Source organism: Anastrepha ludens, chromosome 2 (assembly GCF_028408465.1).
Source record: "Anastrepha ludens isolate Willacy chromosome 2, idAnaLude1.1, whole genome shotgun sequence".
NCBI lineage: Eukaryota > Metazoa > Arthropoda > Insecta > Diptera > Tephritidae > Anastrepha > Anastrepha ludens.
In genome coordinates, this window is record NC_071498.1 from 183,111,516 (window position 1) to 183,127,206 (window position 15,691).

General features: G+C 35.9%; 2 protein-coding genes across 2 annotated transcripts; both read right to left on the reverse strand.

Annotated features, from left to right (window-relative positions):
- Positions 1-5,517: 5,517 nt before the first annotated feature.
- Positions 5,518-9,947, reverse strand: LOC128860855 (sphingomyelin phosphodiesterase-like). The gene is made up of 6 exons (XM_054098631.1): positions 9,817-9,947; positions 6,971-7,877; positions 6,374-6,911; positions 6,125-6,307; positions 5,911-6,060; positions 5,518-5,834 (listed from the first exon to the last, which is right to left on the reverse strand). The coding sequence occupies exons 1-6, from the start codon at positions 9,923-9,925 to the stop codon at positions 5,661-5,663; spliced, it is 2,061 nt and encodes a 686-aa protein (XP_053954606.1). The 5' UTR covers positions 9,926-9,947; the 3' UTR covers positions 5,518-5,660.
- A 1,593-nt stretch (positions 9,948-11,540) lies between these two features.
- On the reverse strand, positions 11,541-12,441 carry LOC128860862 (RING finger protein narya-like). The gene has a single exon (XM_054098641.1). It carries the CDS (start codon positions 12,327-12,329, stop codon positions 11,685-11,687), a length of 645 nt encoding a protein of 214 aa, XP_053954616.1. The 5' UTR covers positions 12,330-12,441; the 3' UTR covers positions 11,541-11,684.
- Between the last annotated feature and the right edge of the window lie 3,250 nt (positions 12,442-15,691).

Consider the following 15,691-nt stretch of genomic DNA (forward strand, 5'->3'; position numbering starts at 1 on the left):
ATATATTGAGTCAATATATTACATTATATACTCGTATAAATAATTGTGCACTGCGCCATCCAATAGCTCTAATGCAAATACGAAAAATTTCCGCTAGCTGTGGTCCGTAAACATACCTCTCATTTGGTAAACTTTTAGTACATTGTGGCCACTTGCAGTTCATTGTTGTACCTTCATAGCGCAATACCATTTTAAATCTCCTGAAAAAACTTTTGAGTTTACGATTTTAGTCGATTCGCTATAATACAAAGCATTGCGAAGCAGGATCAGAATCAGAAAACTCATCGCCATCCTTCTGAAACACGTTGGACCTAACCCAGGTTGTGGCACGACAACCGGTGCAAGCTATAAATGAACCTACCAGTCCTCAGTTGTACGTGAATTTATCTCTTATGATATGAGCCCTCGGTATTTTTGTGGAAATGTGTTAAAGTGTTGTTGTTTCCAAATCAATAACAGCAATAACAATTACTACCACTACTAGTACAACAATTAGGCACATATACAGTATTCGAACAAACAGTGCATGGAAGAAATTATACCCCAGCAGGGGCAATCATTAAAATCTCAATTTGTGTTTTATTGCCATTGCTTTTGAGTGCAAAAAGTGCAAAAATATTTTTAATCGGAATTCATTATATGTTTATGCACGTACTCACACTCATATTTAATAGAAGATCTACATTTTATGAATGGCAAATGAAATTTTTCAAACGGCCCATTGGGCACGTCAGATGCAGGCTTTTTTAGTGAAACTTTCAGGACATAATTGAAACGGCCGTTATAGCCGAATGAGTTGTGCACGACTACCATTCGGCAGGACCCGGGCTTGAAACCCACTATGAGCACGATTTTTTATTAGTGACCACCACGCGGCAGACAGTATAATATTGTATTGTATTTATATAAGATTTTCAATAAAGGCTCCATATTCTGTGCGCTTTAACTAATCGTTATAAACCACTGGTGGGCAACTTATAAACTTTCACACATACAAAAACCTACATTTATATGTATTTCCATTATTTGAACGTTGGATTTTGGAGGTTATCTAGCGATTATCTATCCGTCAATTAATGATAATTGCAATCTTTATTGAATACTTCTAAAAACTTGAAAATATTTTTAGTTTTTTTCCCATTTACGGACATAAACATAAACAATAACATTGTGAAGTACGAGTTATTTTCGTATGTACAGAAGCAAACGGATTAAAAAAGTATTTATGGCTTCTTGACACACTTATGGAAATAATCCTCATTTTGGTGTTTAAAATTGTGGTATTGTTGCAAATGCACTTGCTTTGAGATTTTAGAAATGGCTCTCATATTAACTTTGCATAGAAATTAAATAGAAATACATGCACATACTCACAAATATCCATTGATTTATTAACCATAGCGGCAATAAAGTTCCATTTTCTAATCAGTACAAATCCCAGCATATGGAGATGATTTGGACATTAAAGCGACATTCCTTAAAAACTGATGAAGCGGCAACAGGAATAGGACTACCACTTAATGCAGGCAGGACGAAGGTAAAGCAGTGCAGAGCATCGGGCAAAGTTTTAAAATAGGTTCCTACAATAGGTCGATGTCAAAAACCGGCAATAAAAGCAACATCACGACTGAAATTGATCAACGAATAATTGACGATGACTTTCAATAACTTCACCACACTGGCAGGACATAGTGAACTGCTACAACAACAACAACGTCATTAGGGATATTCAGTTTTTAAATGCTAGGAAAAAAATTAGCAAATTTATAATTCAGAATATGGTACGCACCTCAGACTCAAAGAAATAAGTTGTAATTGTAAAAGCCAATGACAACTCGAAAAACGTTAAAGTGATTGGAGACAACAGAAAAACACATCTTTATTTTGCTGATCTTTTGTAACGACATAGATTTCTGATTATTGTTGAAAAAGGCGACAGCGAATGCACCGATGTAGGAAATATTGAATTCCTCTTTTTTCTGTATTCATTGATTCTGCCGTTAATATTTATAACCAGTCAAACTTATGTCTTTATTTTCTGAAGTTTTAAAGTGAAAATGTCCATGTAATAAAGGTTGGGTATTGTTATTATTGGGGTTAGACCACGGCGACCTTAAGATTTCCTGTCATGGATTTAATCGTCCCGTTCCTTATTAAATGGTCACCTAGTGTTATTTTGGGTTTGTAAGTATGGGTCTTGAACTTTCGTTTCCTACCCTGCAGACAAATAAATTCCCAGTTAAAAATTCAATGTACTGTGCCCGAATCCCCGAGCTAGTTCTTAGCTTGTTCTTAGATACATCCATGCATCCCTTAAACCGTTTTCAGTCGTAAGATGCCAAATAGCTCTGAAGCGCTTCAAAACTAGTATATTTCCCAGTACAGTTCTCTATTAGCTTCCTCGTCGTCTTTTACAAGGCTAGACAGTGCCATCATGCCTAAGGCGAGGAAAATCTCTGGACTTATAAAGAAAGTTAAAATTCGCTTCATTGCGAGTTTGTCAGCAATTTCCTTTCCTTCAATGCCAACGCAACCAGAAGATCCAAACTTAATTGCTCATCCAAGTGATATTACTAGCGTCCAGTGGTATTGCTAATGCTCTTTATCTGCAGTTTGGAGGTTAACTGATTAGATTTGAGGGCTTTAATAGCCCTTAGTTTCAGAGTATCGGAGCTTCAGTCCAAGTACTTCAATACATATCAATCCTGGTACCTTATTCATTGCATCCGCGAGCCAAGTATCATATACCGGGTGTTCCATCTGTACTTGACACGTTTGTATAACTTTCACAGTTGTTGATCGGCTCGCTGCTTCTAGTGCTTTAAAAACGTCTATGCAGTACAATTTTAACTATGAAACGGTTCAAAGCCACAGAACGCGCAGAAATCTTCGAATTTCAAACTATTCGTAGTTCTTATGTGACAAGTATAGATGGAAAACCCAGTATTGGTTTATCTTATTTGTCTCGGATAAGCCCACCCAAGGTCCGTTCTGAATTTTTTTATAAACCTAAAATTTGATTGGTTCTTATCGCTCGGTATTGTGATGGCATTGGTTTGTCAAGATTGAGGAACAAAAGTTTCGTTTCTTTTTTCACTAATTTAGTACCAGCTATTCTTAATTTTAGTACGCCTCATCCGGCAATAGCAAACATCCGGGAGCATATCTGCTATAAACATAAAAAATCATCTGCTATTCGGAGGTCATTGTTTTGTAACTAAAGAGAATAAAGGTGAAAAATTTGCTTACACTTGATTGATTGATTTATTTTTTGATTGAGAATGATTTGAAAGATAGAAACACATTTATGAATTTTGATGGCTCTTGGAATGATCTAGAAACGAACTCACTCACCCTATTTATAAAAACTAACGTTTAATTTATTATTGCAGAACAACTCGTCGTTACTTTCAAAACTTTCACAAAAACTAAAAGATATACTCGATGCGGTACCAGCTGATGGTAGCAGAGGAAGATGAAGACCTTCCCTGGGGCTTGGTTTCACTTGGTATGTCCAACTGGTGCCGGTTAGCACAAGAAAGAAACGACTAGCGCACTTTGTTAAACTCAGCCGAAATAGCGTAAGCGATTATCGCACTAATCAAGAAGAAGAAGGGAAAAATAAGCATTTCTCCAATACTTCAATAATAACACTGTGCGACAGTGATTTTATACTTTTGTGGAGACCTAGTACAACTTGTAGGTATAGTAACACTGATGTGAAGAATCACTCCTTTCGAATTTGTTTTTTTAGTTCGAAAGAACAAAAACAAGCCTTTTTGACAGTGTATTGACAATTTTTCTGAAATGACAACTGACGAGACTGTAGACGGAAGTATTTGGAATTTTTTTATTTTTTCTCTATTTTTTCAACTTTGACATAATTTTTACGATATTATCCGATATTGAGGATTTTTTTTAGTACACTACTGTTAGAGTAAATTTAATTTTGCGTCGAATGAGCTATATTTGACTGTAATTGAATTAAAATTAATAGAGTTGTGTGAGTTTTAAGATTTTATTTTTTTTTTACTAATTTGGTATGAAAATGATAACAAGTGTCATTATAAACACATAATATTTATTGGAGTATTGTGCAGTGCAGCACTGTACGGTATGGTACGGTGCGATACGGTGCAGTACACAACGGAACTGGTTCCAAACTTAAAAATGCATTGGAAACGGCCCTTTGGAGTTTAGTATGGTACGGTACATTTGTCATTCTCTTCATCAGTTTTGAATACTTCTCTGTAAGAAATTCGATCATCATCATTCATCTGAAGTCGTCATCAACTAAATTCCATTGTTTAAATCGAGAAGCGAGCGTTTCGGATTGTCTTCCCGATAGAAGTAAATCACGAGAAAGATCCTGAAAATCTGAACTTGATACAATGTGTCGTTCTGAAGACTTAGAACCAAACGGAAAGTACTCTTCATCATCAGGTTTATTGTTATCAGTTTGATCATCATCAGCAATGAGTTGAACTTCCTTGAGTTCCTGCAGTTGAGTCAATCATGTCGTCCAAGACTACGGAGTTCTTAACAGTTGCAACATCAGCATACTTTATGTGCTTTCGAGCTTTATAATGATGACCGTTTACGTCCGTTTTATAAAAATAACAATCATCTGGTTTATGATAAGGCTGATGATGCCACATCATCGGAGAATATTGAGAAATTCGACTTTTCTGGCAACGTTTTGATTTATATCTCTTGAATTTCAATGAAACAAACAATAAAACTTTGACGTTTTAATAAGGTTAAATTATAATAACAAACTTCTTTTGTTAATCAATGTACAGTGTGAACTTTGGTACACTTGGGAGCTTTTTCATATTTCTATTGAAAAAAAAGTGCTATAATATGTCAGATATTTTCGTAAGTTTTAACCAGTTCTGTTGTATGCAGTACAGTACATAGGTATATACTCCAATAAATATTACGTATCTATAATAACGCATCAAAACACGTCCTTATTCCCATTTAGCGTAAGTTATACCTACATACCAAATTAGTAAAAAAAAACAAATAAAATCTTAAAACTCACACAACTCTTTTAATTTTAATTCAATTACAGTCAAATATAGCTCATTCGACGCAAAATTAAATTTACTATAACAGTAGTGTACTAAAAAAATCCTCAATATCGGATAATATCGTTAAAATTATGTCAAAGTTGAAAAAATAGAGAAAAAATAAAAAAATTCCAAATACTTCCGTCTACAGTCTCGTCAGTTGTCATTTCAGAAAAATTGTTAACACACTGTCAAAAAGGCTTGTTTTTGTTCTTTCGAACTAAAAAAACAAATTCGAAATCGGATGGAAATTGGCGAAGTTAGGAGTGATTCTTCACATCAACCTACTGAAAAACGGTTTTATGGCCATAAAATGAGATTTTGGGGGTGTATTGAAAATTTCTCCTATACCATTTTGCTAAGTTTTTCTATAGCCACAAGGTGTGCTAGGTCTCCATAAAAGTACAATAAATTAAATTTTTTTTTTTGTCACAGTGTAATTAGTACTAAAACTTTATATATATTTGTTCAGCTTATCTTTAGTGTATGTACATACAAATATAATATTATATGTACATACATAATTTATAAATAGGGAAGCCACTTAAATTAAGAAACTATTTAAATATTTCGCATTTTAAACACTTATAATGTCCAGAACATCGTTAAAATAAGCATGCCCGCTATCGAGATACTCAAAGAAGCTGCACCGTCACCTTCTGGTTTTTCGGAAGTGGTACTGACCTCTTCAGGTGTGGGAGCCGTCGCTTCAGATGTGGAGCTTGTGCTTGTACGTGTGCTTGTGGTTTCGTTGTCCAACTATAAATTACATTAAATAAAATCAATTATGTTTTAGTTGAAATGTTCTACCATTTCTAACAGATAAATAACTTACAGCAATTTTTAGTTTCTCCTGCAGTTGCGCACAGCGCGTCTTCTGGGTGTTCACAGTCGTCGCTATTCGACAGATCGTGCTTAACAGGCAATCGCTATCACAGCCCTTATTCAATTTTGGATCGGCAGTGGTCATTTTGTATCTCCAGAACTAGAATTAAACAAAGACTATTAGTACGAAAGAATTATAAAAATGGCGCAACAAATTAGTTCACCTTTCTGAGAATGCTTGGGTCTTCAGTCATTTCGTCCAGTAGTTTATCAATCCCAGCTGGGCTCAAATCTGTAGTAAACTCTGTAGAGAAGTCATATTCTTTGAACCAATTTGGGGTTTGAGCTTCACCATGAACGTTGGCTTCCGTCAAATTGAAGATCCATGTTTCGTGATCCACAACTTGCTAGATTTGATGAAAATCATAATTTCGTAATATGTCAAATTAAACTTTATAATAAAAATATTTTACCATGCTGTTGGTTTCAATCTGATATAATCGATAGTTTGGATTCTTATTGGAATATGTAGTTATGGAGCCACCATTCCAAGCAATGCCAATGGCGTGACTATTAGCCGAGTAATGCAAATGCATTTCGTCCTGATGGGAGTGACCATTGAAGATTCCGCTAATTGTGTTCCGGAAGCGTTCTACCAACCTATTAAATTCGCGCGCCCATACCGACCAACAGCTGCCTTCTCCTGTTGGAATGTGCGCCAGGATGTGGACATATTCGCCAGCCTTTTCGGCGGCCAACAAAGTGTCATGCAGCCATTGCAGTTGAGGAATCTTGTCTGTTCCATCGTTGAACAACCACCAGTTGGAGGTGTAACAATCATTATTATTCAAAGAAATCACACGGAAACCGGATTTTGGCGAAACTGTGTAATAACCGCCCTTAAGAATGGTAGCGTTAGTATCGGCTGGCAACCAAGTAGACCATTGCTCATATAGCTTTTCATACAACCAACGGGTGTTGATGTCTTCTGGAACATCACTTGGGCTAAAGCTGAAAGGACGAACAATATTACATCCATAGAGAGCCTTGAAATTTTGATGACAACTTACAGATTTAGTGGATGTGGCTCATGGTTTCCAACGCATGGATATACCGGTATGCCCGGGAATAATTCAGCCAAACGATTATTTACTTTTGATAAAATTTCAGTATTCTTTTCCACTGACGTTCCCCAAACCATATGATCCACTACGTCACCAGTTTGATAGATATAATCGATTTTAGTATGTGTGTTCTTGATGTGATTGAAAGCGTCGTCAATCATGTTCCATGGCGCATCGCAATCACGGTAATCACCCCAGTAACCCGCCGCCTTCTCAGTATCAGTCGAACCGGCACCTCTCTGACAACATTGTGGTTCCACGCATTCAGCCAACGCACCTGGTGTATACAGGGGGTCATAGTGAATATCCGTCAAGTGCAGAATTTGCAGCTCATTGCCATTCTTGACGGGTAAATCTGATTTTGGCGCAGTCACTGCTACACCTCCGCTGTCAATGGTGAGAGTCCAGTTGTAGTCAGCATTATTCACATTGCAATAATTGTACTCCATGAAAAGTGAACACAAAGTACGGGAATCTATTTTCGAGTTTTGGATGATATACAGAACAGCCGGCAAATTGAAATCAATCAAGTTCGAACACACTTCTTGTGTTCCCAGTTCTAGCCGATTGCAGACGTCCAAAGCCATACTTCTCAATTTCTCTTCACTATCATCGCCTGCGAGTTCACCATCATCGTCACGAAACATGCGCGCTACAACGTTGACCGTGGCACGACAGGTGGTGCATGCTACAAATTGATCTGCCATGGACAGATCACTTAGCTCTTTGGTGAAGAGGTCCTTTTTGCTGTGAGCCTTCGCTAATTGAGCGGAGATTTGTCGAAGTGCGGCAGATTCAATACCCGTCTGGAGGAAGTGAATATATTCCTGCGAGAACTTGCGAGCGATCTCATCTAAATAAATATTTTGTTAAAAAATATTTAGAATTTATCAACAGCAGCATTTATAAATATTGTCGGCTCCTCGCTATTATTTTTATATTTTAAATAAATTTTTATTACATAAACTTGTATAAGTAAACGCAAAATGTATATATAAATATACGAGGGTCGTTTGAAAATACCATCCAAGTCAGAGAGATGGCACTACTGGCACGCATCGAGGTTATGTTTAGTTAGTAGCAACTCTTGGACGAGCACACACCAAGTTTCAGCAAGATCGGTATATTTCTTTGTGTTTGACCTTCGTGTGAATCGAGGAAGTCGAGTGATTTTCCTTTTCCATCACGACAACAGATCAGCTCCCGCTTTAACAGTTGTGGTCGCAAAATTAATAAAAATAAGATTCCAACTCGTTTCACATCCCACCATTCTGCAGATTTGGCTCCCTCGGACTACCATTTATTGCGCAATTTGAAGAAATGGCTGGCGGGAAAAAAATTTTATTCAAACGAGGAGGTGACTGCAGGAACGAATGGCTATTTTTCAGACTTGAACAAATCCTATTATTCGGAAAGGATCAAAGAACTTGACGAAGTGTATAAGCCTAAAAGAAGACTATGACAAAAAATACAAACAATTCAGTAGTTTTTATTTTTGCACGGACTTTAAAACGATCCTCGTACATATGTAGTAGAGCGCATCATTCTCCATAATGAATTATGAAATTTATTAAATTTTCAGATTTTCGCAAAATTTATAATGACCTCAAAATATTGAGATTTTTTATTATTTATTATTAAATTATTTCTTCAAAACATTTTCCCTAAACTTCAACGGATTCACAATAAAGAGATTTTTGATGCTATTTTTTAAGCCTTTGGCAGAATGGGTTTAAGAAAAAATTGAATAACGCTGTAAAGGTACTTCCTCACCCTTCTTTTATTTCCTGGAAAATTTCGATCATTTATGTCCTAAATTGTTTTTACAAATATCAACATCTATCCTTAGCGTTGATAAAAATTTAATCTTTTAAAGCCGCACCTATTTTTGGTGAGAGCCCTCACGTATGGTAATAGAATTCACGTGCCGTTATAATTATTATCGCCTTGTTGCGGTGTGCGGTTATTACAACTTGCTTGGCTTATCAGAATATTATCGCTAAAAACGTGCGGATCATGTTTTGGTTTTTTGCAATCATCAATAAAAACATAAATTCGGCATTAAAACTTGAGATGACTTATGGCTCTATTAGAAACACGAAAATTCCAACAACTATTCCCATATTTTCCACTGCCACAAACTCAGCACATACATACATATCTGAGTTGTAAAAGTATGAAATCATTTACCGTTTGAAAAAAACACCTATTTGTACTGTGGACTAAGATTTTCTCTCGTTTGGGAATTAAGCTAACCATTTTTAAGCCTGAGCTCATTCCACGTATTCAAAGCAAGAATGAATAAAAGAATGCTGCAACTCCGATGAAAGCAATCCTTGTTGTGTGTGCATTTATTCATTCATTCAGCCTCGTATCACTAAGAATAAACAGTTTAAAGCCAACCTCGCATTGTACAGAAATAAGCAAAGTTACTCCTTACGTTGATTCTGTTTCAAAAGAACTAGACAAAAATTATATATTATTGATTTATAGCACGCAATTTCTTAATTATTCTGTACTGAATTATATAAGTTACTGATTCATCCACATTTTTATTTATTAAGGATTGTGATTGATTCTCATGCATTTGCATTCTCTAATTAATCTTTTTTTTTTTGTCATTTAGAAAAGTGGCAAAAGGTTTCGATTAAAATTTGTTTAGCCCTTTATAGGTTCTGACATGAATTATGAACATATTATATCTCCGTTTAAACCTTATGTACACTTTGTTTTTAATTTTTTAGTATTATTTAATACAAACTTCTATGCTATGAATATCCACGATCACCTACCAGAAATGGCTGAGAGCACAACATCATTTGAAGTAAATTCTTGTGGCACACCAGGAATGTGCACAGCAACGCAACTAGCAAGAAAGGCTAAAGACACCAATCGCCACATTTTCACTTCAAAAACAACCAACTAAAGCTGCGCAATAAGCTAATAGATAATCAGTCGAGTAATCCAATTTATAGTTCTTCAAAATCAATGGTATCACTTATCCTCATGCCTATATGCCTATGTATGGATGTATGTATATAATTTTTCAGCATTTGAATTTCTTATCGACAAGATAATCTACTTTTGTTAATAAAGCATTTTTGCTTACCTTTCTTATAATACGTTCACATATAAGTAGATTACCTACTTTTTCGTGCTTAACTCCCAATCCATAATTAAAAGAAAATAGACGCCGGCAAAGAAAACAGGTTTGTAGACATAATTCTAATAAAATTTTAATTCCATAATTTATTGAAACTTCAGTAAACGTCGCTTACGAATTTCCTCCAACTGTTTCTTACTATTCCTTTTCCTTGTCTTTTTTTCATATCGTTAATGATAATTAAACAAACCAAAATATTCCACCAAAGCAATTTCTATGAAGAAAAACGGTTCAGGTAATCTGCCATATGTGAACGAACGAGTAGATTAATTTTTTGGATTTATTGATGATTAATGCATATGTGAACGTATTTTTATGATGTATCAGCAAAATGTTCTAGTGTTAGTATTGCCAATTAATTGTTTCTTTTGGAGTAGTCTTGACTTTGCTGTATGAGTGTATTGGTAAATTATGGAGGTATTAAGAAAAAAATAAAAAAGCTTGGAAGAGAACAATACTTTTTAATGCTTCGTGGTTTGAAAGTGTATCCTGCTTGATTTAATTAAGATTTTTCTTGATCTTAATTTTTGTTCCTACATCCTCGTAAGTAAGAGGTGAAAGTACACCAGATACATTTTTCAAACCCCTTGGATTTTCTGCTGTAGTGCCGTGTCCCTGTTACGATATTTAAATAATTCAATTGTTTTTTAATTGTGTGGAACTGTTGTTTTTGTTGTTCGTAATACTTATAATACATATCTATATGCCTCGTTTGGGACTCAGAAATTTTCTTTAAAATTAATTAAATTTTTATTATATTTTTTCTACTATACATACAGATCCCTGTGGCCAGTTAGGCCCTAAGCGGTTCATTATAGACGACTATCCAGAATCGACCTCGACATACTAAACATATGTCCAACATGTGAAGGCTCCCCGCACGACACTAACCACCTTTTCACATGCCCCAACAAACCCACTCATCTAACACCCCTCTCCCTCTGGACCCAACCCGTCGAAACAGCCAGTTTCCTGGGCCTACCGTTAGATGAGCTAGACGAAGACGACCGGTAATTACACTACACTGACAGGGCGAAGATACTGCTACAACAACAACAACAAGACGCTCTGTTATATTCTATATTTAAAGATAACTAAACCGACATATTCAAAAAATTTTCATTTATTTCATATTAAATTCAGTCCCCCGATAGTCCATTCTACGTTACCGGCATATTCCGGATTAATATTCGGTCAAGTACTGTCACTTAAAAAACATGCGCCAAAAATGTATGTAGAACACTTAATGCTTTTACAGAAAAACAGAACCAGTAATTATAATATTATAGTATTAGATGGCGTGTAGCAATTTTAAAATTTATTTTTAATGAATTACCATACAACCACTCCCAATTGAATAGAGTATTTATTTTATTTTTATTTATTTTTAGTTCTTAACTCAATTTTGCATATTTCAAATAAAACATAAGTAAAATTAGATTAAGTAGATTCTTACTAATACGCTAAGTTTTAATAGCGCGTGAGGCGTCATAACGCTTAAATTCTGAAATCATTTCGCGCACGTTTGGAAAAGGAACCCCCTTGTTTGCTCAAATCTGTACAGTTTGAGCAATTGGCACTAGACAGAGTAACTTCCGATAAACTACTTATTGTTGGAGTTTTAAGGCGGTTGACTAGATTATTATATCTACTGTTGGATGAGACCGTGGATGAACGGCCACGAACCGGACGTTGACGCATCTGATTCAACTCTTGTGAGCACCGCTTTTTATATGCCAAATATAGTTTCAGTTTTTCAATTCTCTTGGTTTCGTGTGCTAATTTCTCATTCAGATGGGCACTGATTCTCCTCATTCCATTAAATTTCTTCAAGTCTTCTTGAATTTGAAGTGGCATTACATTAAGCCAGTAGTGAGCGTATAATGCATACTGCGATGTTTGGAATTGGAGTATTTTTTGAAATCTACGAAATGCTTTTTCTGGTGGTTCGAAATAAATCTCCATTGCTTTGGGCATATTAGCGTCGATTGTCCTGGCTTTGTAGGGCGCTTTGCATGCATGGCATGGACCCGTAGGCAAGCACAGCTGGCAGAAGATGTGACTACATTTGGAAATGTAGAATTTATTTGAGTTCTCTATCGTTTTTGGCTTAAAGCATTTGTTGCAATACATTACAAGCATAGTTTCTTCTATTTGATAAAAATAACCGAGGAAAAACAAATCGCACTCCACAGGAAACAAATAAATACCCGTTGCAAGCTGAAGTAGTCATTTTGCGTATAATTATATATCAAGGCGAATTGAGTATGTAAAGGGTTATCCAATAACAGGTGTAATTTTGAACAGCCCGCTATTTCGGGAGATGTCACTTTTGAAGATGTAATTTTTTGATATTTGACAAAAAGAGAACTACGCCATTAATAAAAAATAACGTGTATCGTACGCTTAAGCAACGCATTGAAATTATTAAAATTCACTATAAAAAAGGTGAAAATTTGGCAGAGACGGTTCGTAAAACTCAGTTGGCGGGCCGAAATACAGAAATTGGTATTTTGCATAAAGATTTGGGTCTTAAGGCTTATAAAGTCCAGTTAACACAAGAACTCAAGCCGGCCGTTCATCAACAACGTAGTCTCTTTTCTGATTGGGTCGTTGAAATGCATGAAAATGATCCTGAATTCCATCGACAAATCATCTCGAGTGATGAGGCCCATTTCCACCTCGGTGGCTCAGAAAATCCAAGAGTTATTGTTGAAAAGCCTCTCTATCCCCAACGTGTGACCGCACCACACAGGTTTATGGTCCGGCGGAGTCATTGGACATTACTTTTCCGAAAATGAAGGTGGAGCAATAGTTACGGCGAATGGATTGCGCTACCGGGAGATGATTAACGATTTTGTATCGTATTCATCTTGACAACGTTTACTTTCAACATGAGCGCGCTACGTGCCCCATAAGCAACGAAACCATTGATCTTTTAGCAAAATAACACCTCTTATTGGAAAACCCTTTATCATTCTTGAGTAAATATGACATCTTTTACGCTGCCAGAATCTTAGAACTTCAATTTCTTAATGTTACTGGCACGGCGAATCCGCACAAGGTGACTTCGCTTAGCAGCTGATTCGTTTTTCTTGCTATTCGGTGTTTTGAATGTCAGTTATCTGCCTTTTTCCTGTTACCATATTTGTTTGTTGACGTTCGCCAGAGAACGTAACATTAACGTTGGTAGGTGCGTAGGTGCGAACATAAAATAATGTAAAAAAAACTTTCCAGTAACGGTCGTCCTTCAACAGGCAGTGGCAAACCTCTAGGTGTATTTCTGCCTTCAAAAAGCTCCTCATAAAAACCATTTACCATTCGGAGTCGGCTTAAGACTGTTGGTCTCTCCATTTGTGGAACATCATCAAGACGCACACCATAAATAGGAGGTGGAACTAGGCCAAACACCTAACGGGAGTGTATGCGCCAATTTTTTATTTTTTTATGTTGTTTTCTTATAATCAATCACAAAGATGGCAAATAAAGCGTTTTGTACATCATATTTCGCAATAAATTCATTTCTTATGTATTTTATAAATAATTGGTAATTTAGTGCATGTTCCATTATTTTGATTCTGTCAAATAACGCACATAATATGTGTTGCACATGGGCTGCATCGAATTTGTGACCATTTTATCTTAAATGCGAATACACATTTTTAAAACCCCAGGCAATCATTAATATATTTAAAGAAGCCGCTCAAACTCTGCCACTCCCCGGCAGTTATATATTCAATAAATATTTGGGAATAATAAATAATGCCAGACTATTAACTTCGCAAGTTTTACTTATTATTTTCATATTCTTTAATAAAATATTGTTACAAATTTGTTACGCTTTTATCCAAATAAAATACGTCACAACAATTGCTCTGAGCTCGATTGGCACATTGCTAAGTAAAAGTCACAAATCAATGGCAACACAACTTGATTGCTTTATTGAACCACTTTTTTCTTTACTTTTCACAGAGAACGTTAATATATAGAGAAGTCTCAATGACAGGAACGTATGGAATTTCGAGAGGTACTCGTCTCGCGAAGACAATTTCACCATAGACACATTTTTCAACAAAAATTAACAGTGAGGGGCTGAATTATGTAAATTTAGCAGCAGTCGATAAGAATTTGTTGGTGATTAGAAGCAAAGAATGTTAGGTAGCTTTTTAATATGACCTATAATTTGAATTTTTCCAAATCATCCAAAATTATATAAATATGTAATGCCTGTCTGTCTGGTGTCTGTAAAACTTTGTTGAATCCCTTCCAACTGAATCAAAATCCTCTATAGCAAACGCTTCATTACCAGGCGCACAGGAAGATGGCATATGCAAATGTAAATTTGTGAATTTATATACATTTGCGCATATGTATATGCTGTGTGTATGTATGCTCACTAGCGACAGCTCAAAATAAAACGGTAAACTTCTCAAGAAATCCAGCGCGCACTCATGGCGCAGCGCATATTCATAGGCACAGCCAAGGCGAATTTATTACAGGTGACAGCAAACACATATAAGTAAAACCCTACATGTATTTGTTGTTGCGTTTGGTGCAAGCATCATGTCAAAATCAGCAAGCAAATGTAAACATACGAATGTAGACAAACCAATACATACAAACAAAGCATATCATTTTGACATAAGCCATACCTACGGCGAAAAATTCAGCTGGGTGAATGCTGTCACCTTATTAAATCCACCTTGGGCACAGCATTGTACATATACACATATTTACGTACATATATTGATGCATACATATGTACGAGGCCGCGGGCACTCGACTTGACAAAAATTGAAGATTTATCAAATACTAGCAACCCGCCCAGCTTCGCACGGGTATAAAATATATACCCTATGTCACTCACTGAAAAAATGATTAAAATCGATCCAGTAGTTTTGGCTTATTCATTATTGCCCGTGGCCCGCACGCGTTAAATTTGGAGTAAAACAATTCTCCTTTCTTTATAGCATGAAGATTTCCTGCTATCTTTGGGATATCTAAATTCATACCCTACATTTTTGCATATTAACTTTTTGCATTTTTACATATGTATTTATTTTATTTTTACAACAATTACTATATTACAGAATGTCTTTACATACAACGTTCATAGCCTTCTTGTCATTAGACAATACAAACATGTTTTCTCTAGAGGTTACTCTTGAAAGAGCGACATACAGTTGGCCATGTGAAAAACAGTCAACACTCAAATCTAAGCCTGCAACGTTGAAGGTTTGACCCTGAGATTTATTAATGGTCATTGCAAAAGATGTCTTTACCGGAAATTGTAAGCGTTTAAATTGGAATGGTAGATCCGATGGTATCAGAGGGATTCGGGGAATCAATACATCTTCTCCGGTACCACATCCTGTGAGTATTGTGCACTCTATTATGAAAGTTTTCAGTGATTTTACCATCAAACGCGTGCCATTTCTTAATAAAATAACAGGACAACCTATTTTCAGCTCCATTTTGTGAGGAGGGAGTCCAGACGGGTTCAA